The sequence below is a fragment of the Stegostoma tigrinum genome, chromosome 10 (genome assembly GCF_030684315.1).
Source record: "Stegostoma tigrinum isolate sSteTig4 chromosome 10, sSteTig4.hap1, whole genome shotgun sequence".
Lineage (NCBI taxonomy): Eukaryota > Metazoa > Chordata > Chondrichthyes > Orectolobiformes > Stegostomatidae > Stegostoma > Stegostoma tigrinum.
Window position 1 is genome coordinate 17,701,495 of NC_081363.1, and position 25,752 is coordinate 17,727,246.

Consider the following 25,752-nt stretch of genomic DNA (forward strand, 5'->3'; position numbering starts at 1 on the left):
ACTTTGTCATATTGATGACCAGAGTGCTATTGCATAGTTTCATAATAATTCAATTAGAGTTACAACCACTCTGCGGTTTGTGAATTGTATACATCTCCTTCTATCTCACTCACTGCTACTGTCATCCTCCAGTATTCTTGCCACCTACTCTTTCTCATATTCCACTCTACAATGATATCATTTTAACATGTTTACAAGACATTACCTTATATGGACCATTGAATCTGATAACACTTAATATTTCATTCCATTTTGAAATGCTCTAGTTTCAGGATATTTGTCTGCCTATTTTTCCATCTTTGTCTGTGAAATTTTTAAATGCCTTGGTGTTACTTTGTGCACTCCAGTGAGTATTTCTAGAAACTTGAACTTGTAATCAACAGTGAGGATTCAACTTTCCACCTTAAAAGCCTTTCCTTGATCAATTTTGGACCAATATCATAACAGATGTCCTGCCTGGTGACCATAGATTAATTTGAATGGACTGAATCCAGTAGATTCTTCTGGGAATTACTGATAGCAAATAACAGTTAATACAAACCTTTACTCCATCCTGTTGACATCCATGAGAATATCGTATAATCATTGTCTTGAGAATCCAATGTTATGTCACTAAAGCTCCTCATGTTTCTGAACAATATGCTACGGTTTTGTCTCCACGTGTTTTGTACCTAAATTACTTGTCATACCTAAAAATATATTTCCCTTAATAATGCATAACAAGCAAAAAAATGGACTTAGTTTCTCAACCAATATTTTAACTGTAATTATTCTCAAAGGAACAGCTTCTCAAAATTGACTTGACATGTCATAATAAGATACATTCTGCCATCTCATTTTGTTTTTGGTAATACTTCTGCACAGTCCACTAATAGTCTGTTAAATGTTTCTTAAAAAAAAGATTTATTAATGACCCTGGTTTGATTATATGGAATCATGGAATCATAGAATTTTCAGTACAAAGGAAATAATTCAACCCATTACAGGCTCTTGAAAGAACTAACCAACTCATCCCATTCTGTAACTCTGTCTCTGTAGCTCTGCTGCTACTGAATTTTTTCCACTACCTTACATCTCTGGCATGTTCTAGAGATGAACATTAGATTAGGTCCTGAAACTCATCCCTTACAAGAATTGGCCAGGTAAAATACTTCTTTATCACTGCTTCATTTTTCCATTTCACTGCATGTCTTCTCACAAGAATTTCACATGCTACCTGAAACATTTCTTTATGATAAATCCACTTCCTCAGCAGAATAATATTTTTCATGTATTAACAGCTGGAAAGTCTTCAGCTTAGCTTCACTTTCAGTATGGCTTGATTATGCTAACTTTCTTAACTCCTGCTTTCTGAGTCTCAATAAAAGAAGAGTTCCAAAATTACTTCATTTTTGAATTATCCACATCTTTAAAGAAAGTCATAGCTGCTGCAACATCTGCTTGCGGTATCACTTTGACTCTGGTGATTGACTTCGTTTAGCTATTGCAATGAAAAATACCTGGAACTTGTTCTTGTAGCTATTCCTTCTCTTTAACGTCATTTCGGACTTTCTGTGATTATGGGCAAAACCGTGACCTGCACTCTTGCTCAGTCATTAGATAAAAATTCAAGTAATTTCTGAACAACATCAACTGTTACTGTTCCAGACATTAAGTCACTTCTAAATGCACTTTACACAAAAGAACTCATATATACTTTCCCCTTAGAGACATAGAATCATACCGCAAGGAAACAGACATTTCGGCCCAACAAGCCTGTGGCAAATGTAATCCCAAACTAAACAATTCCTTCTGCCCGCTCCTGCCCCATATCCCTCCAAACCTTTTCTATTCATGTACTTATCCAAATGTCTTTTAAAATGTTATAACTGTGCCCACATTCAACAGTTCAGCAGGAAGTTTATTCCAAATGCGAACCACCGTCTATGTAAAAATATAGCCCCTCATGTTTTTTAAAATCTCTCTCCTTTCACCTTAAAAATGTGACCCCCGTCTTGAAATCTGCCATCCTAGGGAAAAGACACCTACCATTAACCCTATCTTTACCCTTCATTATTTTGGAAACTTCAATAACGTCACCTCTTATGCTCCAGTGGAAAAAATCTCAGCCGATTCAGCCTTTCTTTATAACTCAAACTCTCCATACCTGGCAACATCCTGGTAAATGTCTTCAGAACCATCTCCAGCTTAATTATATTCTTTCTATGACTGCGCAACCAGACTTGGACACTGTATTCCAGAAGAGGCCTCACCAATGTCCTGTACAAACTCAACATGACTTCCCAACTCTTGCACTCAAAGAACTGAGCAATGAAGGCAAGGGTGCTAAAAGCCTTTTTTAACCATCATGTCTATATGTGACAGAAACTTCAAAGAATTATTTACTAGATACCTTTGCTCAATAATACTACTGAAGGCCCTACCGCTAATTGTATAAATCCTTCCCTCTGTCATTGTAACAAATGTAATATCTCACATTTATCCAGATAAAACTCTATCTGCCATATTTCAACCCATTGACCTATTCAATCAATATTCCTTTGTAATCTTAGAAAACCTTCTTACTGTTTACTATGCCACCAATTCTGGTGTCATCTGCAAACTTACTAACCATGCATTTTATATTCTCATCTAAATAATTTATATAAATGACAAACATAACAGAACCCAGAACGGATTCCTATGGAACACTGCTGGTGACAGGCCTCTAATCTGAATAAACAACTCTCTACCATCACTCTCTGACTCATGCCATTAAGTGAATTATGTATCCAATTGACAAGCTCACCCTGAATTCCATGTGACCTAACTTTACTAATTAGTCTACCATGTGGAATGTTGTTGAAGGTTTTACTAAAGTCCAAGTAAACAAAATCTACTGCTCTGCCCTCATCAAACTTTTTTGGTAACTTCTTCCAAAAGACTCAATCAAGTTTGTGAGATACAATTCTCCCCATACAAAACCGTACTGACTATCCCTTATCAATTTTTGCCTGTCCAAATGCCCATAAATGCTATCTTTTAAAATCACTTCCAATAATTTACACACATCCAAAATCAGACTCACAGGTCTATAGTTCCTTGGTTTTTCTTTACAACCCTTCTTTAACAAGGGTACAACCTTAGCCAACCTCCAGTCATCAGGTACCTCACCTGTAGTTGATGATGCAAATATTTCTGCCAGGGGCCTCACAATTTTCTCCCTTATTCCCCACAACACTCTGGTATACATTAGACCAAGTCCTGGAGAATTATCCACCTTTGTATTCTCTAAGAGCTCCAGAATGTCCTCTTCTGTATTGTGAACTGTTTTTAATCTTATTCCACCTTTGAAAACTTTGACTTTCATCAAAATCTTTGGAGGAAAACTTCTGAACTTTACCAGCAAAAAAGTTTGAACAGTTCCCGTAAAAACTCATCTTGAGAAAATAGGGTTCCCTTCCCTTTCACCAAAAGTTGTTTATATCTCTCATCTACCTTATTCACCTCTCTTGCACTCTCAATAATGTTTGCCTTCACTCTCTTAGTTGTGGTTAAAGCTGTGAACTGTAAGGGAAAGCCTGTCTGGTTCACTGATGTCCTTTATGGAAGGAAACTTCCATCCTTACCTGGTATGGCCTGAATGTGACTCCAGACCCACAGCAATGTGGTTGCTTCTAGGCAGTTAGGGATGGATAGCCATTATGTTGGATTAGCCATTATGACCTTCACCTTATGAATAAATAAATAAAATCAAGTAAATTAACATTATCCAGTATAAATGCACATATTGCACATTTTTTTATTCTCGCATATGCATATCAGAAAGACCAGCCATCTCTTAGTATAAAATGATCTTTGCAATTGAGCTTATCACTGCTATTGCCTAATTGATATACTGCAGTCATTTTTATCAGTAAATACCTCTACCCTCCAACAAGACTCCGTCATCATGAATGGGATGTAAGCCTCCTTTCACTGTGGGTAGGAAGGAACTAGGTTTATGCCATTTCAGCTACTTTCAAGCCTATATGAGACAAAAAGCTAAACCCAGTGCTCATATTAAACTGACTGTCTGTCATATTCAGAAATATTGTAAAATTGGTGATAATACAGGGATGCATAGTAAATCATTTCTAATGGAGTAGGTGGTGTTCTGGAAGTATTTAATATGGTGCTGCAATTTTCTTAGGATTGGATTATTCTATTTTATTACATTTGACTCCAATGACTTATATTAAGAACCTGCAATGTAATTAAAAAATCCTCAAGACACCTCACAGGAACATTATAAAACAAAATATAACACCAAAGCCTATAAAGAGTTATGAAGTACAGTTACCTAAGTGATGGTCTAATTGCTAGGTTTTAAGGAGCGTTTTAAAGAAGGAAAATGAAGTCACAAGATGAGAGGCATGTGGAAAAATCCCATACTTAGAAACTGGACTACTGAAATTCAGTCACCAAAGTGTAGTTATTAAAACCAGTGATGTTTAGGAGGCCAGATTAAACTCTTGGGGAGCTGTTGGGCTGGAAGGAATTACAGGGATAATGTGGATGGAGACCATTTATGGGACTTGAAAGGAAGGATAAGAAATTTAAAAGTTATCAGCTACTTCTTCTTTTCAGGTGTGGTTTTCAAATGATGGTGGCATTTCATTTGAATTGCTGTTGAAATTGAAGAACGATTTTGTGGAAAAGATAATTACATGTCCTCGAAATAATGCTGTGATCTTCATAACTATCTTACAGAATGTCTATTACACCAGACCAGGTAAATTTACATTTAAATGCCCTAATTTGTAACCAGTTTTGCAAGGTTAACATGTCCTCTTGACTGTTTGAGGAACATTAGGCTTTTGAATAGTGAAGGGAAAATGGAGATATAGACAGATTACATTGCACCCATAAATCCAATCCTGATGTATAACTCTCTTGGGCTCCTCAAACTTACTCTACTAGAGTTAAGACAGGCCTATCAGTTAGCTTAGTGAGGGAATGGGGATGCTTCCTGCTTTCTGCATTCCTTTCTAAATGCACTCCACTTTCATATCATAATATTTTAGGGTTTTTTTTTACATGTAAATTTTCTGCAGAACAGCATTTGTTCACACCAATGCATAGCTTTGTTGTTGTTTACATGACACTGGTTCTGCTATATTTCTGTTTTGCACCAAAGGTTTGGCCAGATATGCCTCACTGCGTATTTTTAAAGAAGGGCTGTCGACTCTGCACTGTGATCATTTGGGAATGTTAATGAAGATAACTTTATTGGAAAATAGCCCCACTGGTCTGAAAATACATTTTCTCGACCTTCTAGATTTAATATCTGTAAGTTTCCAATTCTATTATAAATGTCTTCGTTTTCATAATTTAAAAAGCACTGCAACAAAACTAGCACTATTAGGTTTCAAGTAATTGGGATTCAGATGAACATTCTGGCTTCTCTTCATTTTTATCTTCATTTCTTTGGTAATAAGCTTATGTTTTGCTAAAACCAAATAAGCAACAGTATGTGAATGACCACCTTATCAAAACCGAAAAAAAATGATCAAGCTAGGTTTCAGTCTGGGATCTGATTTATCTAGTAGTAACATCCACTGGGATCATAACACAGATGAAACCCAGCATTTCATTTCTGAGTTACTTGAGCTTATAGGCCAATCAAATGGTTGGTCCAGTGATGAGAGATCATTTCATTTCCAAATATTGACATTGCTCCTGATTTATTACACATGATGTTGTGAAGAAATGCTGTGATTTTAGAAGCTGAATTTTGGATATTTTGTTTCTGATATACACTTCTGATGTTTTGTTGTGGTGCACTTCACTTGCAAAAAGAAGACAAGGAGCAGAATGGTTAACTTCCACAAATAATATTTGGATATCCTACCATGGCAAGTCTTAAACTGTCTTTGTGTAACAGTAGACTACATCCAGTAACTCTGGCCTATCACTGTTTACTGTTTTATTTAGTTTACTTAATACACCTCCTCACCCTACCTTATCAATATCTCACTGCAACTTCCTTTGTTTCGTAATTCAGATGCAATACCACAACCCACTTCTATCTCATCGGAATAAGCCCATTTAAGTGCTAATTCCAGTTTTCTTCCTTCAAATATCTGGTTACTTAAATTTGTACCCTTCCCCTAATTTCATACTGTTCTGTAGTAATCTGTTGTGTATAATTTTGTCAAACGCTTCTCGAAATCTACTTACAATACATTTAGTGCATTGCAGTCTCCCCACCTCCTACAACCAAGTCTATTCCCACTGCAAAGCATTCTATAAGATTTATCAAGCTGAATCATCCTTTTTGAAATTCACGCTGGATACTGCAAATGTATACCTTTTTATCCGGGTGACTGGTAACTTCATCCCGAATTAAAAGTTTCAAGATTTTTCTATCGCAGCACCTCACCGCTCTCTCAGGACCCAAAGTTGTATCTCATTGGGTCCTGTTGCTTTATTCCTTTATCTTAGTGCGTCCAATTAAAAATTAATGACTATCCACTATCTGTGTCACCATTAATTTTAGTCAAAAATGGAAATATCAGATATAATATTAGTTGTATATAATTGCTTAACAAACAACAGCATATTCTAGGTGGAACATTGCCGACTTAATCTTGGTAAAGTTCGAAATTCTCTTATGAATTTGTTAGACGTAACCCATCTTGGTGCAGTTGCTAAGTTTTTTTTTGTCTTGTAGCTGCAAGCACTACTTTGACTTACAAGTGGAATATTGATTTGTCAAGACATACTCAAAACTACTGCTGCTCTCCATCCAAATTGCGAGTACCACTTATTGTTAGCAATGATGTGTGTTTTCAACTTTCACTAAATTGGCTGGCCTGGAGCAGTTACTATAATTAATCAAAATGAGCAAGATGACAATTTCCCTTCAGTGTTTCTGGTTTCATCAATCCATTTGAACAGATAATTAATAAGCAGGTATCAAGCAAATAAAGTGCACACAATCTACTCAAAGCTTATGCATGCTTGGTTTTACCTCTTAATTATTTGTCCACAAAAACCGTGTAAATATGAGTATTGTAATCACATGGTGTTAATTAGTAAAATTTCATTTATTTAATTATCCTGCCTAAACATGTTATGAGTACGTACAACTTGAACCTAGGCCTTTCAGTTCAGAGGTAGGGGCATTGCTGCTCTGCCACAAGACCCTACTCCACATTTTATTTAGTGTGTTTTAATCAGAGATATGCCCCAAATCAATTTAAAACCACAAACTTCCTTTTTTAGATGTGTTCTATCAACCTGTTCAGACATGTTATTACACACCTCAGGAGATGGACCTGAACCGAGACCTTCTTGTGCAGATGTTAGAAGACTACCAGTGTGCCACAACAGTCCTCCCCGCATTTTCTTTTATTTTTAAAATTTAACCTATTTTCCTAATCAACCTGTTCAGAGATGTTGTTACACATTTTTGGAACAGGTGGGACTTGAACCCAGACCTCCCAATCTCGGGGTAGGAGCACTCCCACTGTGCCACAAGAGGGCCCTTCCCATGTTTTCTTTAATTGAAAATTAGCCGCATTTGGATTCCCAACTGCAACGAGCTGTGGTGGGGAATAGAGGGTGCAACCAGCAAGACATGCATTACACCCTCTGATGAAGGGTCTAGGCCCGAAACGTCAGCTTTTGTGCTCCTGAGATGCTGCTTGGCCTGCTGTGTTCATCCAGCCTCACATTTTATCATCCAGACATGCATTACACATTGCCTGTGCCAGAACGTGGCGACATTGTACACTTTTTGCTGTACCTAGGCACAAGTGACAATATTAAATAAATCTAAATCTAAAAATAAATCTAAATCACATGTCTTGGAGCCAGTTATCAGACATCTATGACACCATGAAAAGCTGGTGACCTTTAGAAAGCAACACTTCTTTAAAGGCTCACACAGCCTCTAATGTCACCTCCAGACAATAGTCAGAGAACCAGGTTGCAGTATTCCCACATCTCAGTTCAATACCTTTGCTTACAGAACTGTTCAGTACGCAGCCACTTTTACCCTTGTCAGTATCACATTAAATAAAGTCATTAGAAGTCTGCACTCTGTGATAGGTTGAGAAATACAATGGTGGGATGCTAATACATTGGCTGAATTAAATTGACACAGTAAATTCAAATGTTGTTTTGTGACTTGCGATAGTGTTCGTAGTGTGTGCGAGCACTCCCTGCTGTTGTTATTGTAACAAGGTCAATCAGGTGGACATCATACAATATGTCTTAATGTTTTGGGTCCAGTGACCCTTCCTCAGAACACCAGATTTCTGAGCAAGGTTCATTAGGCCCGAAACATTAACTCTGATTTCTCCTCACAGGCCTGCTCAGCTTTTCCAGCAATTTCTGTTTTTGTTTCTAATTTCAAGCATCCTCACTTCATTTGGGTTTTTTATAGAATATGAGTTCCTGATTGGGACTGATAACCTGGTTCGATCAGGGAATCCTGCCAGACAGATAAAAATGAGCGTGTTAGAAGTTCTGCTCAGTCTGAGAGCTGGCTCTAAGGAAGCTGAATTAGGATCAAGGACTCTCTACATGTAAATAAAGGATGACTTGGTGATGGGACACCAGCCTCTGTGGAGATATTTCACCCACCCAGTCAGCTCCATTGAAATTCTGCCCAAAGGTTCAATTTTAGATCTTGAGTTAGTTTCGTGTTCAAACTTACTATCTTTCAACTAGCTGATTTGTTTAAAACAAAGTAAATATTCAGACAGATCCAGAACATTGAAGCTGCTACTTAAGGATTTGGTCATTTGTTTTTATTTTTTTTTCTAGGAGGACGATGCAAGCTTTTCTAGACCTCTTGCTCTGCAGTTTCTCACCAGCACCAAAGCAATGTTTTTTGAGTACATTTCCTGGATTGAAAATGAAGAAGGCGCTAGGCCAATGTTTTCTAATTACCACATTGGAAAAATGTTACAACAGAGGTAATTAAAGTGATTTACTTTTATATTGCAATACCTATAAAAAATATCCTTCTCTAGACATATTAGGATGGATTTTCTGACTCGCAGTATTGCTTTTATGGGCATGAACTGGGAAAGCAGGACCTTGGAATTTGGTGACTGGTGCTTTTGTTGGCCCTATGCCTAATCTACATTATTGTTATAGTTCATTTTAAAATTTTCTCTTAGACTATAATGTTAATATTTACCAATTTGTCCTTCACCATTGCCTATCCTTACCAACACCCCCATGATAGGCAGGAAGGGATTTGAGGGTGAGGTTAAGATTCATCAAATTTGTGAAGACTACCTCTAAGCACAGAGATAGCAAGAACTGCAGATGCTGGAGGCAGAGACAATACAGTGTGGAGCTGGAGGAACACAGCAAGCCAGGCTGCATCAGAGGAGCAGGAAAGTTGATGTTTGGGGTCCGAGATAATGGAATTGCAGATGCTGGAGAATCCAATATAACAGTGTGGAGCTAGATGAACACAGCAGGCCAAGCAGCATCTCAGGAGCACAAAAGCTGATGTTTCGGGCCTAGACCCTTCATCAGAAAAGCTTTTGTGCTCCTGAGATGCTGCTTGGCCTGCTGTGTTCATCTAGTTCCACACTTTGTTAAGTTGATGTTTGGGTCGGGACCCTTCTTCAGAAATGGGGAGGGGAGAAGGGAGCTGAGAAATAAATAGGAGAGGAGGTTGGGACTGGGGAATGTAGGTAGGATGGTGATAGGTAAATGCAGGTCAGGAGTGGTGGGGTTTGGTCAGTGGGATAGTGGCGTGATAGGTCCGAGAGAAGATAGGTGGGTCAAGGAGATGGGAGGAAGGATGGGTGTGGCTGGCGAAAGGTAGGTGGGGTGGTGATAGGTTTGATGTGGGTAGGGTGTATTGGGATTGGTCAGCAGAAAGGGTAGAGCGGATGGCGGGGGAAAGAAGATTGCACACATTATGTCAGGTCAAGAAGGCGGGGATGATAGGGAGGATTGGATATGGGAAGAGACCGGATGTGGGGAGACTTTAAAACTGGTGAATTCTACATTAAGGCCCTCGGGCTGTAAGCTCCCAAGGCGGAACATCAGGTTGCTCCTCCAGTTTGCGTGAGGTGTCGTTGTGGGACTGGAGGAGGTCCAGGATGGACATGTCACTCAGGAGCAGGGAGGGTGAGTTAAAATGGTTTGCGACTGGAAAGTGTTGTCGTTTGTTGCGTACAGAGTGCAAATGCTCCACAAAACGATCCCCAAGTCTATGCTTGGTCTCGCCGTTATAGAGGAGGCTACATCGGGAGCCATTGATACAGTAGGCCAAGTTGGAGGATATACAGGTGAATCCCTGTTGGATATGAAAGGTTTGTTTTGGGCCTTGGACAGAGGTGAGGGGGGAGGTGTAGGGGCAGGTGTAGAACTTCCTGCGGTTGTAGGGAAAGGTGCCGGTTGTGGTGGGGTTTGTGGGGAGTATGGAGTGCATGAGGGATTCGTGGAGTGAGTGGACCCTACAAAAGGGAGATAAGGGTGGGGAAGGAAATATCTCTTTCATCGTGGTGTCGGTTTGTAGGTGGCAGAAGTGGTGAAGAATGACCCCACCAACCTCTGCATCCAGCGTGTCATTCTCTGCCACTGACCAATCCCCACTACTCCCTACCTGCATTCACCTCTTCCCTAGCCCCACACCCCTTCTCTCTATTTATTTCTCAGCTCCCTTCCCCCTACCCATTTCTGAAGAAGATTCCTGACGCAAAGCATCAACTTTCCTGTTCCTCTGATGCTGCCTAGCCTGCTGTGCTCCTTCAACTCCACAGTGTGTTGTCTTTATACCTTGTTTTATGTTTTGACTGTGAAAGATTTTGAATGGCCCAAGAAACCAACTCTGGAAATGCAAAAGAATTTGGCAGACGCAATGTTTGCCAGAGTTATGTAAATCTTTCAATAACCAGAAGGAGCAATCACATAGATTTGGGCCACTGGCTGCCTTCCCAGGGTAACATAATGACATACATGATAATCTGAGCACTTCAGAACAATAAGGGTTATGCAAGCACAAGGAATTGATTCTGTAGTGATTATAATGAGGTCAGCCATCTCGACATCATAGAATATGAGTTTCCTGACTGGGACAGTTAATGGTCCAATCAGGGAGCCCTGTCTGACATAAAAGGATGAATGTCAGGGATATTGTGGCCCTGAATGCCATTGATAGGCAGTACAATTGTCAAACATCATGCATTTGTAAATAAAAGGTGATTGGTGATGGAATTCTAGCCTCTGAAGAGTTATTTCTGATTCTATCGATGCTAGGTTGTTGGGAAGCCATGAAACTTCTAGATCTGGGATGGGTTTCATAGGAATTTCCATTGTACATTTCATTGCAGCAGTCCCAGCATTCCTGGCTTGTTCACACTTTTCACACAGATGGGGGTAACTGGACAGCACAGAATGACTTAATCAAAATTGGCATATGATACCTCTCTGCAAAACCACCAATGGCCATTAGGAACATTATATTACAAGCCATATGATGACAATATATATATTTAAACAAACCATTGTCATGCCTGATCTCCATAATGGTGCAGGTCCTGCTACAATTGCCAGGACACACCGCCATGCAAAAAGCCCGCTCTTGCCACTGTCGCTGCCTTACCAGCTCGCTGTCACTGCCGACTGCTGCTACTTCACCAGCCTGTTCTTGTCATTGACTGCTGCTGCCTCACCAGCCTGTTTTGCTGCTGACTGCTGCTGCCTCACCAGCCCGTTCTTGTCATTAGAGATAATGGGAACTGCAGATGCTGGAGAATCCAAGATAATAAAATGTGAAGCTGGATGAACACAGCCTGGTTAGTTCTTGAGGCACCCTTCAGTACTAATCTGTAAAGGTAATTAGGATTGTGTGGTGTATGGTTCTGCACAGCATAGTACAACAGTGAGGAGTAGGGATTTGATGAAGAACAAGTTGCTCAAAACTTTATCATTTGAGGATTGTAGCAGAGAGGAGAATAGACCTCAAATGCCAGCCCAATTACAGCACACTCAATTTGCCAAGATCATTCCAACATTGAGTCAGCTACTCACACTGTACCATTTTATAATCACACCTCAAAATCCTCCGCTATCGATTGTGCAGTTAATCCTGAAACTAACCATTCATGTGTTGTTTACGCATTAATTGGTTTTACTTATTTAATGTCTTCCTAGTTTTCACCAAGCAACTGAAACTTGAGTTAACACTTACTTTGTAGGAGTAATGACATGGGAAATGGTGAAAATGAACAAATTTTATGTTTTAATAATTTGAGGAATCTGCTAAAATATTTTAATGAATACTTTCAATATGCATACATTGAATAAACTACAAAGCTTTTCTTTTTCTTTATCTAGCGCCTCTACATGGTTCAACTGCTTTATTAAAAGCATTAGCAAGCTTAATGTTTTAACTAAGAACTGTAGCTTAGGTTGTAGGGGGAGTTTTTGGTTTGTTTGCTGAGCTGGCGAGTTCTTGTGCAAACGTTTCATGTCCCTTCTAGGTGACATCATCAGTTCTCTGTAACCTCTGTCGAAATGCTATTGTTCTGTCCCGCTCTGAATTTATATGCGCCAATAGTGCTTCAGTGGAGGCTACGCAGCACTGACAATGTCACCTAGAGGGGAGTTGAAATGTTTGCATGAAGGCCAGTCAGCTCAGCGAACCAAACAACGATTCTGTTAGAAAGCTCCTTTCTTCAAGTGGCCTTCTTTAGTGATGGTGGTTGATGAGCTTTGGATGCTGGAGTCCATCAACACCTCACCCCTTCCAAAGACTGTATCACCTGTGTCTGTGCAGTGGCAGACTTGGTCAGATGAGGAGGATACAGTATGTTACACATTAGTGGGAATGGTAGGTGGCAAGAGGTGAGAGGTAGAAATAGTTTCAAGGGAGCTCCCACTTCCAATTGCTGCTCTCCTGAGTCAGTCTACCTCTCTGCAGAAGAAAAAAAGTTGGAGGATTCAGAGATACTTTTAAAGCCATGGTATTATACATGCTTTCTTGCTTACGGTGACAAAAAGTTAGCATCCATAGTTAGCACATTGGTCATCAGAGTCTGCATGATTGACTAGTGTAACTTTGTAAGAGGAAGGAAGGTGCAGAGTATTTCTTATTTGGGTAGAAATTGAAAATTATTGAGATCCAAAGGGATCCAGGTCTATTCATTCCAGTCACTGCCAGCTAGCATGTAGGCACAACTGTAATTAGGAAAGTCAGTGGTAAAATGATAGCCTTTGTAACAAAATGATTTGAGTGTTGGAGCAAAGAAGCCATACTTTAATTGTTATGAACAAAGATGAAAGAGAATATTAGGGTACACAGTCTGCCTGAAGAAGGGCAATTATACCACAAAGATAGTGCAGCAAGTATTCACCAAACTGATTTCTCAAATGAAAGGTCTGGCTTATGAAGAGTGATCCAAGAGTTTAGGCCTGTTTTCTGTGGATTATAGAAGCATGACAGGTTGTCGGTGGAGGGTGCGGTGCGTGTAGAACCAGACGTACAGAGTCTCAGAATAAAAGGCAAGCTGTTAAGGACTGAAATGAGGAGGAATCTGTTCTATCAGAGGGTGGTGTATCTTTGGAATTCTCTACCTAAGAGGGCTTTGGAAGTTTGGTTGTTGATTAAATTCAAGGCAGCAATTGAGATAGGTTTCTCAAAACTACTCAAGGGATATGGAGATAGCAAAAGACATAACATTGAGACAGATAATTTGTCAATACCTAAAGTGGCAGAACAGACTTGAGGGGCTGAACAGCCGACTTCTGCTCTCAAAAGATTCAGATTCTGCAGACATGGCAACAATTTCCGTGACTAACATCCTCGAAATGCTTGAGAAGTGACATTTCCCACAAACAGTTACATTTTGATCACATCATATCTGATGGAGGACTGCCAATGCCTTGTGCATTTGCTGCTGACTTTTTAATCATCATCCATTTCATTAGGGAGTTCTGAATTCGGCATTGCTTTCTAGGTAAGCAGAACATGGAGAGGATGGTGCTGTCCAAGGCAGATTCTCCACAATTGTTCATGACACCAGTCTCAGTTTGTGATCACTTATATTGTCCTAAGTGACCCCCTATCAAACTTTCTAATGGTGCTTACTAAAGTGTACATATCGCTGTTGGTGCTAGATTTGCCCGTGTTGATGCAACCTCAGAAGGAATCTTGTTCTTCATGTGATTATCCTGGAGGCAAGGAGAATTAAGATGTAGTCATGGAATTGTAAGAATTTTGAAATGTACATGATTTGAAGGATCCTATTTCATTTGGTTGCTAAATTGAAGTTAACTTAAAATAGGTGGAGAAATGATGGTTGTTATTTATAATTAATTTTGTTACCTTGCCGCAATGAAGTTTTAAATTTCATCATTTTTGAGTATCTAATGCTGAGGTGCTATACTCGGAATCTGGGTCAAATGGGAATTCAATTGGTATATCTTTTGCATGTTTAATTATTGAGTACAACTCAAAATGGCACAGTGCTGTAGTGGCTAACATGACTGCTTCACAGTGTCAGGGATCAGGATTCAACTCCAGCCTCGGACTAGTGCCCATGTAGTGTTTGCATGTTCCCCCTGTGTCTGTGTGGGTTTCCTCCCACAGTCCAGTGATGTGCAGGTTCGGTGGATTGCTATGATGATTGCAGTGTCCAGGAATGTAGAGGCTAGGTGGATTAGCCATGGAAATGGTTGGAGGAGGTGGGTCCAGGAGAGAGCTCTTCAGAGAGTTGGTGTAGCATTGATGGGCTGAATGGCCTGCTTCCACGCGGTAGGGATTCTGTGAGAATTAGATCTAGAAGTAATAGCCTTTAAGGAAGTTAAGATAATCCATTTAAACAGGCAGCTTCTTGATAGTGGTAATTATCTGTTGAACACCTGAAATTCTTCTGCCTGACCTAAGTGTGGATTACTGTAGCAGGAAATTAAGAATGGCAAGGAACTTGTCAGAGCCCTCCTTATAAGAAGGACTTATTCAAAGCACACAGTCAGAATCAACCACATAGCCAAAACAAGGGTTGCCTTGCTGGAGTGAGTAACTGATAATTTGGGTCATAGGAATTTGGGGCCAAGGGGGAAACTGGTGCTTTGGTTAAGATCTACTGTAAAATTAAGTCTGTAGAGCAGCAGGTGAGTGGGAGAAGAAATAAAGTATGGATATAGAGGCCTACTTGCATTGAGATTAATGGTGGCATGGCATCACAAGTGCAAGGAAAACAAGTGATTGATGAGTTGATCTGTTCACCATTTCTAATCTTTAAAGTGAATGTTGGCCATTTAATTTGTTTTAGGTTTGTAGCTTGGGTTGTGGATGTTTGATTGGTTGGCTCGCAGAGCTGGTTCATTGTTTTTCCGCAGACGTTTCATTACCCTGCTGGGTAACATCATCAGTGCAGCCTCCGATGAAGCACTGTTGTGTTTTCCCGCCTGTTATTTTAATTCTGGAATCCATTGAGCTGGATTACCTCACTTCTGCTTTTCATTTGCAGTGGACTGTAAATGTGGTCAAGCTCTGTGTTTGTTGATGGCTTTCTTCGTGGAGTACCAGGCTTCTAGGAATTCCTGTGCTTGACTCTGCTTTGCTTGTCCCAGGATCTTGGTGTTGTCCCAGTTGAATTGGTGGTTTTCCTTATCCACGTGGATAAGAAAAACAACATCTGTGGAGAAACAATGAACCAGCTCAGTGAGCCAGCCAACCAACCACAACATTTAATTTGTGTTTAAGATTCCAGACCTATTTTTTCCCTTTTCCTGAGAGGTAGCTTGCCAAGTTTTCATTGTAAGTTCATCTTTCTTCTAAAGATAACCAATAGTTTTCAGAGTTGCAGGATGGCAGGTCAGAAAAGCCAAGTTGAGTGTGAAGGCTAGGATGTACCATGTAGTGCAGGCAAACATATCTGCATGAAGTGTCACCAGCTGCACAACCTTGAGTTTTGGACTTTGGAGATTAGACAACACCTGCATTCACTGTTGCACATCCATGATGGAAAGGACAATGTGGCTAGCATAGGGAAATGCTTACACTGTAGATTACAAGCATACTGTCAGAAACAGACTGCCAAGCAATCTAAGAAAACGTAATAAGCTGTGTCGTGAAGAAGATGTAACAGCTATCAGAAGGTTTGGTGAGGCTCATGTTCTTAGCCAAGAACATGACAAAATGGAATATTACATGGAAAAGTGAGAGGTTATCTACTTTGGTAGGAGAAAGAGTTCTGCAGAGTATTTCTTAAATGATAAGTGATGGGCAAATGCAAATATTTAGATTTATTTTAGGTTTATTAATTTGTCACATGTACCAGGTATAAGAATACAAAAGTACAACGAAAAGTGCACAAAGTCACCATTTACTTATGCCCACTTGGTTACAAAACCCAGAATTAAAAGTCTTAACAAAGCCAAAGTGTGAGCAAGAAGAAAGAAGTCCAGATTTCAGAGTCACAAGTCCGATCTCCATAATGGTGCAGGTCCTGCTACAATTGCCAGGACACACCGCCGTGCAAAAAGCCCGCTCTTGCCACTGTCGCTGCCTTACCAGCTCGCTGTCACTGCTGACTGCTGCTACTTCACCAGCCTGTTCTTGTCATTGACTGCTGCTGCCTCACCAGCCTGTTTTGCCGCTGACTGCTGCTGCCTCACCAGCCCGTTCTTGTCATTAGAGATAATGGGAACTGCAGATGCTGGAGAATCCAAGATAATAAAGTGTGAAGCTGGATGAACACAGCAGGCCAAGCAGCATCTCAGGAGCACAATAGCTGACGTTTCGGGCCTAGACCCTTCATCGTTCTTGTCATTGACTGCTGCTGCCTCACCAGCCTGTCTCGTTGCTGACTGCTGCTGGCTCACCAGCCTGCTCTCGTCGTTGACTGCTGCTGCATCACCGTCCTGCTCTCACTGCTGGCTGAAGCTGCCTCAATGGTCTGCTCTTGCCACCGAAATGGCACACTCTTGATGCACCGCCGTTGCTCCGGCCCATGCTCAATCCACTGTCACTGCAGGACACGGCCCGCACGACCTAGGAGCCTTTGATGATAAGCTTCTGGAGGCTAACACATAGGTGCAGGAAGCTATTAGGAAAGCTAATAAATGCTAGCCTTTAGGATTTGACAACAGGAGAAGAAAAAAATCTTCCTTCCATGCATAACAACTTGGTTAAATCGCAATAAATACAAAATACGGCACTTCATGAAAATTTGTAGCTCAGTTTGTGGATACAGTTGTTTTTTTTTTGCTCACCAAATCGGTTGTTCAATAGTGTGCAGACTTTTCATTACCATTCTAGGCAACATCATCACTACAACCTCTGATCGAGGCGTTGGTGTTTTATTCTGTGCCAAATTTAAACGAACCTCTGGTGTGCTGGGTCTTGTCACTTCTGGGGTTCTGTTTTTTTTAGCAGGTGTCAATTTTTATGTGATAACACGGTGTGAAGCTGGATGATCCCTGCAGGCCAAGCAGCATCAGAGGAGCAGGAAAGCTTGACGTTTCGGATCGGGACTCTTCATCCAGCTTCACACCGTGTTATCTCAGATTTTCCAGCATCAGCAGTTCCTACTATCTCTATTTTTATGTGTTTGTTAATGGCAAACAAACGAACAACTGCATCCACAACCCAAACTACAAATTTTCACCAAGACCTTAAAAACCTAAGGGCACAGCACACTAAAACAGGCCCAACAATGAGAGCCTATGCCATCCAACAAAGTGCAGCCTACAAACAACTCCATTTCCTACATGAGTGCCTCAGGAACTGCCTCGCAGAATAAAATACAACCAGCACTAAACAATCCAAAAGCAAGAAGAGCAGAGCAAAATGACTGCAAAATGCTATGGGCAATGGTTACCCACTGAGAGCTACTTCCACTGATACAGGTGGGAAATTGCGTGTTAAAAATCTTTGTACCAGAACCCGACCAACCAACAGTGGACCACAATACTGGAACAAGCCGTTAACACTAAACAACAGAAAACCAGAAGAAGGAAAAGACTCAGCCTACAGGGGAGTTTAACTGGACTAATCCACTGGGATGATATGAACAAAGCAGACACATGGGTAAAGAACCTATCTGACAGATAACTCACAGACATAGAAAATGCCATCCTGATACACAAACTTAACTACAACCAGAGGAATGTAAGTAAAAAGGACTTCTTAGCAGTTTTAGAGTCAAGGCTGAAAACTAACACTCTCTGACATAATTTGACAAGCCATCAGTCAAACAATAGTCCCAGCACTTAACCATAATTACAGATCAGATACCTTGAGCACAGTGGAGAAAAAGGCCCTAGAAGGACTGAAGCAGGATAGAAGCATCACCATCCTACCAACAGAAAAAGGACGAATAGCCATGGCTCTGAACAGAACAGACTACATCGAGAAAGTGCCGGTAGTACTTGCGGATACAGCCCCATACCAACAGGTGGCATCAGACCCCAACCACAGTGAGAGAACCGGATAGCCCAGACAGTCAAGAAACTTAAATATGCCGGAGAGATCTCTAACATCAACTACATCAGAATGAAACCACTTGGCTCAAATACTTCCACTTTTTCGGACTGTCCATGATACACAAACCCGGAATCCCACGCAGGCCAATAGTTTCCTTACCATGCACACCTGCACACAAGCTAGCCAGGAAATTACAATGGAGAATCCAAGATAATAAAAAGTGAGGCTGGATGAACACAGCAGGCCAAGCAGCATCTCAGGAGCACAAAAGCTGACGTTTCGGGCCTAGACCCTTCATCAGAGAGGGGGATGGGGTGAGGGTTCTGGAATAAATAGGGAGAGAAGGGGAGGCGGACCAAAGATGGAGAGAAAAGAAGATAGGTGGAGAGAGTATAGGTGGGGAGGTAGGGAGGGGATAGGTCAGTCCAGGGAAGACGGACAGGTCAAGGAGGTGGGATGAGGTTAGTAGGTAGATGGGGGTGCGGCTTGGGGTGGGAGGAAGGGATGGGTGAGAGGAAGAACAGGTTAGGGAGGCAGAGACAGGTTGGACTGGTTTTGGGATGCAGTGGTTGGAGGGGAAGAGCTGGGCTGGTTGTGTGGTGCAGTGGGGGGAGGGGACGAACTGTGCTGGTTTAGGGATGCAGTTGGGGAAGGGGAGATTTTGAAACTGGTGAAGTCCACATTGATACCATTAGGCTGCAGGGTTCCCAGGCGGAATATGAGTTGCTGTTCCTACAACCTACGGGTGGCATCGTTGTGGCACTGCAGGAGGCCCATGATGGACATGTCATCTAAAGAATGGGAGGGGGAGTGGAAATGGTTTGCAACTGGGAGGTGCAGTTGTTTGTTGCGAACTGAGCGGAGGTGTTCTGCAAAGCAGTCTCCAAGCCTCCGTTTGGTTTCCCCAATGTAGAGGAAGCCACACCAGGTACAGTGGATGCAGTATACCACATTGGCAGATGTGCAGGTAAACCTCTGCTTAATGTGGAATGTTACCTTGGGGCCTGGGATGGGGTGAGGGAGAAGATGTGGGGGCAAGTGTAGCATTTCCTGCGGTTGCAGGGGAAGGTGCCGGGTGTGTTGGGGTTAGAGGGCAGTGTGGAGCGAACAAGGGAGTCACGGAGAGAGTGGTCTCTCCGGAAAGCAGACAGGGGTGGGGATGGAAAAATGTCTTGGGTGGTGGGGTCGGATTGTAGATGGCGGAAGTGTCGGAGGATGATGCGTTGTATCCGGAGGTTGGTGGGGTGGTGTGTGAGAACGAGGGGTATCCTCTTTGGGCGGTTGTGGCGGGGGCGGGGTGTGAGGGATGTGTTGCGGGAAATGCGGGAGACGCCTCCGCCGCATCTGCTCCCACATTAAGACATTCCACTCCCGCACATCCCAGATGTCCAAGTTCTTCAAGGACCGCAACTTTCCCCCCACAGCGATCGAGAACGCCCTTGACCACGTCTCCCGCATTTCCCGCAACACATCCCTCACACCCCGCCCCCGCCACAACCGCCCAAAGAGGATCCCCCTCGTTCTCACACAACACCCCACCAGCCTCCGGATACAACGCATCATCCTCCGACACTTCCGCCATCTACAATCCGACCCCACCACCCAAGACATTTTTCCATCCCCACCCCTGTCTGCTTTCCGGAGAGACCACTCTCTCCGTGACTCCCTTGTTCGCTCCACACTGCCCTCCAACCCCAACACACCCGGCACCTTCCCCTGCAACCGCAGGAAATGCTGCACTTGCCCCCACACCTCCTCCATCACCCCTATCGCAGGCCCCAAGATGACTTTCCACATTAAGCAGATGTTCACCTGCACATCTGCCAATGTGGTATACTGCATCCACTGTACGCGGTGTGGCTTCCTCTACATTGGGGAAACCAAGCGGAGGCTTGGGGACCGCTTTGCAGAACACCTCCGCTCGGTTCGCAATAAACAACTGCACCTCCCAGTCGCAAACCATTTCCACTCCCCCTCCCATTCTTTAGATGACATGTCCATCATGGGCCTCCTGCAGTGCCACAATGATGCCACCCGTAGGTTGCAGGAACAGCAACTCATATTCCGCTTGGGAACCCTGCAGCCTAATGGTATCAATGTGGACTTCACCAGTTTCAAAATCTCCCCTTCCCCAACTGCATCCCTAAACCAGCCCAGTTCGTCCCCTCCCCCCACTGCACCACACAACCAGCCCAGCTCATCCCCTCCACCCACTGCATCCCAAAACCAGTCCAACCTGTCTCTGCCTCCCTAACCTGTTCTTCCTCTCACCCATCCCTTCCTCCCACCCCAAGCCACACCCCCATCTACCTACTAACCTCATCCCACCTCCTTGACCTGTCCGTCTTCCCTGGACTGACCTAACCCCTTCCTACCTCCCCACCTATACTCTCTCCACCTATCTTCTTTTCTCTCCATCTTCGGTCCGCCTCCCCCTCTCTCCCTATTTATTCCAGAACCCTCACCCTATCTGCCTCTCTGATGAAGGGTCTAGGCCCAAAACGTCAGCTTTTGTGCTCCTGAGATGCTGCTTGGCCTGCTGTGTTCAGCCAGCTTCACATTTTATTATCTTGGATTCTCCAGCATCTGCAGTTCTCATTATCTCTCAATTACAATGGAGACTTAACCATCCACATTCAATCCATTCGGCCCAAGAACTTCTCACGCAGCTCAGGGACACAAAACTTGACGGGGATGAAATCACAATTTTCTTCAATGTTACAGCACCGTTTACGTCCATTAGCATACCGTTAGCCAGAGAGACACTAGCCATACTACTAGAAGGACCAGGAGCACTGACTCTGACACCAGCCACAATATTAGCAATGACATCTGACTGAAATACTAGATTTATGCCTCACAATGCACTTCATATTCGGCCAAATATACAAACAGATCAACCACACTGATGGGATCACCCGTCTCAGGTCTCATCGTGGCAGCACTGATGCAGAGGCTAGAACACACAGCCCTTCCTAGAATCCAACCAAAACTGTGGATAAGATACGTGGATGCGACCTTCGTAATAATCAAACGCACAAAAGTATAAGAAACTCTGGATGTGAGTTTGCTCGCTGAGCTGGAAGTTTAGTTTTCAGACGTTTTGTCACCATCATCAGTGAGCCTCCGACAAAGTGCTGGTGTTATGTCCCACTTTCTATTTATCTGGTTAGGTTTTCTTGGGTAGGTGATATCATTTCCTGCGTTGGTGATGTCATTTCCTGTTCTTTTTCTCAGGGGATGGTAGGTTGGCTCCAAATCAATTTGTTTGTTGATTGAGTTCTGATTGGAATGCCATGCTTCTAGGAATTCTCGTGCGTGTCTCTGTTGGCTTGTCCTAGGATGGATGTGTTGTCCCAATCAAAGTGGTGTCCTTCCTCTTCTGTATGTAAGGATACGAGTGATAGTGGGTGATGTTGTTTTGTGGCTAGTTGATGTTCATGTATTCTGGTGGCTAGCTTTCTGCCAGTTCGTCCAATGTAGTGTTTGTCACAGTTCTTGCAAGGTATTTTGTAGATGTCCGTGACACCACCCACGCCCTCCACCTCCTCCAGGACTTCCAATTCCCTGGCCCCCAACACCTCATTTTCACCATGGACGTCCAGTCCCTATACACCTGCATTCCGCATGCAGATGGCCTCAAGGCCCTCCGCTTCTTCCTGTCCCGCAGGCCCGACCAGTCCCTCACCACCGACACCCTCATCTACCTAGCCGAACTCGTCCTCACCCTCAACAACTTCTCTTTCGATTCTTCCCACTTCCTACAGACTAAGGGGGTGGCCATGGGCACCCGCATGGGCCCCAGCTATGCCTGCCTCTTTGTAGGTCACGTGGAACAGTCCCTCTTCTGCACCTACACAGGCCCCAAACCCCACGTCTTCCGCCGGTACATTGATGACTGTATCGGCGCCACCTCTTGTCCCCCAGAGGAGCTCGAACAGTTCATCCACTTCACCAACACCTTCCACCCCAACCTTCAGTTCACCTGGGCCATCTCGAGCACATCCCTCACCTTTCTGGATCTCTCAGTCTCCATCTCAGGCAACCAGCTTGTAACTGATGTCCATTTCAAGCCCACCGACTCCCACAGCTACCTAGAATACACCTCCTCTCACCCACCCTCCTGCAAAAACTCCATCCCCTATTCCCAATTCCTCCGCCTCCGCCGCATCTGCTCCCACGATGACGCATTCCACTCCCGCACATCCCAGATGTCCAAGTTCTTCAAGGACCGCAACTTTCCCTCCACAGTGATCGAGAACGCCCTTGATCGCGTCTCCCGCATTTCCCGCAACACATCCCTCACACCCTGCCCCCGCCACAGCCGCCCAAAGAGGATCCCCCTCGTTCTCACACACCACCCCACCAACCTCCAGATACAACGCATCATCCTCCGACACTTCCGCCATTTACAATCCGACCCCACCACCCAAGACATTTTTCCATCCCCACCCGTATCTGCTTTCCGGAGAGACCACTCTCTCCGTGACTCCCTTGTTCGCTCCACACTGCCCTCAAACCCCACCACACCCGGCACCTTCCCTTGCAACTGCAGCAAATGCTACAATTGCCCCCACACCTCCTCCCTCACCCCTATCGCAGGCCCCAAGATGACTTTCCACATTAAGCAGAGGTTCACCTGCACATCTGCCAATGTGGTATACTGCATCCACTGTACCCGGTGTGGCTTCCTCTACATTGGGGAAACCAAGCGGAGGCTTGGGGACCGCTTTGCAGAACACCTCCGCTCGGTTCGCAATAAACAACTGCACCTCCCAGTCGCAAACCATTTCCACTCCCCCTCCCATTCTTTAGATGACATGTCCATCATGGGCCTCCTGCAGTGCCACAATGATGCCACCTGAAGGTTGCAGGAACAGCAACTCATATTCCGCTTGGGAACCCTGCAGCCTAATGGTATCAATGTGGACTTCACCAGTTTCAAAATCTCCCCTTCCCCTACCGCATCCCAAAACCAGCACAGTTCGTCCCGTCCCCCCACTGCACCACACAACCAGCCCAGCTCTTCCCCTCCACCCACTGCACCCCAAAACCAGTCCAACCTGTCTCTGCCTCCCTAACCTGTTCTTCCTCTCACCCATCCCTTCCTCCCACCCCAAGCTGCACCTCCATCTCCTACCTACTAACCTCATCCCACCTCCTTGACCTGTCCGTCTTCCCTGGACTGACCTATCCCCTCCCTACCTCCCCACCTATACTCTCCTCTCCACCTATCTTCTTTTCTCTCCATCTTTGGTCCGCCTCCCTCTCTCTCCCTATTTATTCCAGAACCCTCTCCCTATCCCCCTCTCTGATGAAGGGTCTAGGCCCGAAACGTCAGCTTTTGTGCTCCTGAGATGCTGCTGGGCCTGCTGTGTTCATCCAGCCTCACATTTTATTATTTTGTAGATGACGTTCATTTTGCTTGTTGTCTGTATAGGGTCTTTTAAGTTCATTAGCTGCTGTTTTAGTGTGTTGGTGAGTTTGTGGGCTACCCTGATGCCAAGGGGTCCGAGTAGTCTGGCAGTCATTTCGGAAATGTCTTTGATGTAGGGGAGCGTGGTTATGGTTTCTGAGCCCGTTTTGTCTGTTTGTTTGGGTTTGTTGCTGAGAAATCGGCCGACTGTGTTCATAAGGTACCCATTCTTTTGGAATATGCTGTATAGGTGATTTTCCTCTGCTCTTCGTAGTTCCTCTGTGCTGCAGTGTGTGGTGGCTCGTTGGAATAATGTTCTAATGCAGCTTCGTTTGTGGGTGTTGGGATGGTTGCTCCTGTAGTTCAGTATTTGGTCCGTTTGTGTTGTTTTCCTGTAGACGCTGGTTTGAAGTTCCCCATTGACTGTTCGCTCTACTGTGACATCTAGGAATAGCAGTTTGTTGTTGTTTTCCTCCTCTTCTGTGAATGTTATGCCAAGGAAACCTAACCAGATAAATAGAAAGTGGGACATAACACCAGCGCTTCATCGGAGGCTCTCTGATGATGTTACCTAGAATGGTGACGAAACGTCTGAAAACTAACCTTCCAGCTCAGCGAGCAAACTCACATCCAGAACCTCAACCTGAGCTACAAATCTTCTCAAAACTCGCTAGTAGAAGAAACTCACCAACTTGTTAACAACATCTTCGCAAGCATAAAATTCATTAGAGAGGAAGAAAACAACAAACATTTCCCGTTCTTAGATGTAATGGTAAAGAAACTAACAAATGGCAAATTCTGGACCTGAATGTGCAGGAAAGCCACACGAATTGACCAAATCCTGAATTTCAACAGCAACCACGCATCATACACAAAGACAGCTGCATTAAGACACCAATTAAACAAGCCATTTCACACTGTAACACCCCAGAACTCTAGAGAATGGAAGAGGAACACCGACCCAAGAAGTTTCATCCACTGATGCCTACAAAACAAAGGATAGCCAGAGGACACGGTACAACAGAAGACACTAGCAATGCTACCCTACATCAAAAATATATCAGAAATGACAACCAGACTCTTTGGACCGCATAAGATCATGATGGCACACAAACCCACATCAACACTGCATCAAAGGCTAACAGAGACTAAATACTCCATCCTGACAGTGAACAGGACTAATGTGATATACAGAATCCTATGTGGTGATGCATTAAACATTACATTGGACAAATGGAGAGGAAACCAATGACCATGGTACATGAACACCAGCTGTCAGTAAAAAGACACAATTAATATTCACTTATGTCGATACACACAGACAATGAAGGCCATCGGTTTGACAGGGACAAAGTGACTATACAGGTCAAGTGAACAACACAAGTGCAAGGGAATTTCTGGAGGCCTGATTCTCAAAATGGGACTCCATTAACAAACGCATAGAACTAGAACCTGTACACAGACTGCTGCTAAAAATCAGAACCAGAAGTGACAAGACCCACCTCACCAGAGGATCATATAAATTTGGAATGGAGCAGAAGACTGATGTTTCAATTCAAGGTCACACTGATGATGTTGCCTAGAATAGTAATGAAACGTCTACATACTACAGAACAACCAGCTCAGCAAGCCCATGAAAAAATACAAAATACTAACTTGTGGAAATCTGAAGTAAACTAGAATTATGGATGGAAGGATACAAGGTAGTTCAGGTACTTTCAAAAAGGAGTCATAATCGCTCAAAATATTAACTTTGTTTCTCAGATACTGCCAGACTTGCAAAGGCACCTGGGTATCCTTTTGCGTGAATCACAAGAAGTTTGTTTGCAGATATAGCAGATAATTGAGAAGGCAAATGGAATATTGTCCTTCATTGTTACAGGACTGGTGTTTAAAAACAGGG

General features: G+C 43.3%; 1 protein-coding gene across 1 annotated transcript in view; it reads left to right on the forward strand.

The window, feature by feature from the left end:
* The window catches only part of LOC125455527 (cation channel sperm-associated auxiliary subunit beta-like), an 86,237-nt gene that overhangs the window by 50,251 nt on the left and 10,234 nt on the right, over positions 1-25,752 (forward strand). The window contains exons 11-13 of the mRNA XM_059649413.1: positions 4,609-4,753; positions 5,159-5,310; positions 8,797-8,948. Coding sequence (XP_059505396.1) covers positions 4,609-4,753; positions 5,159-5,310; positions 8,797-8,948 — 449 coding nt within the window. The remainder of the gene's footprint in view (positions 1-4,608; positions 4,754-5,158; positions 5,311-8,796; positions 8,949-25,752) is intronic.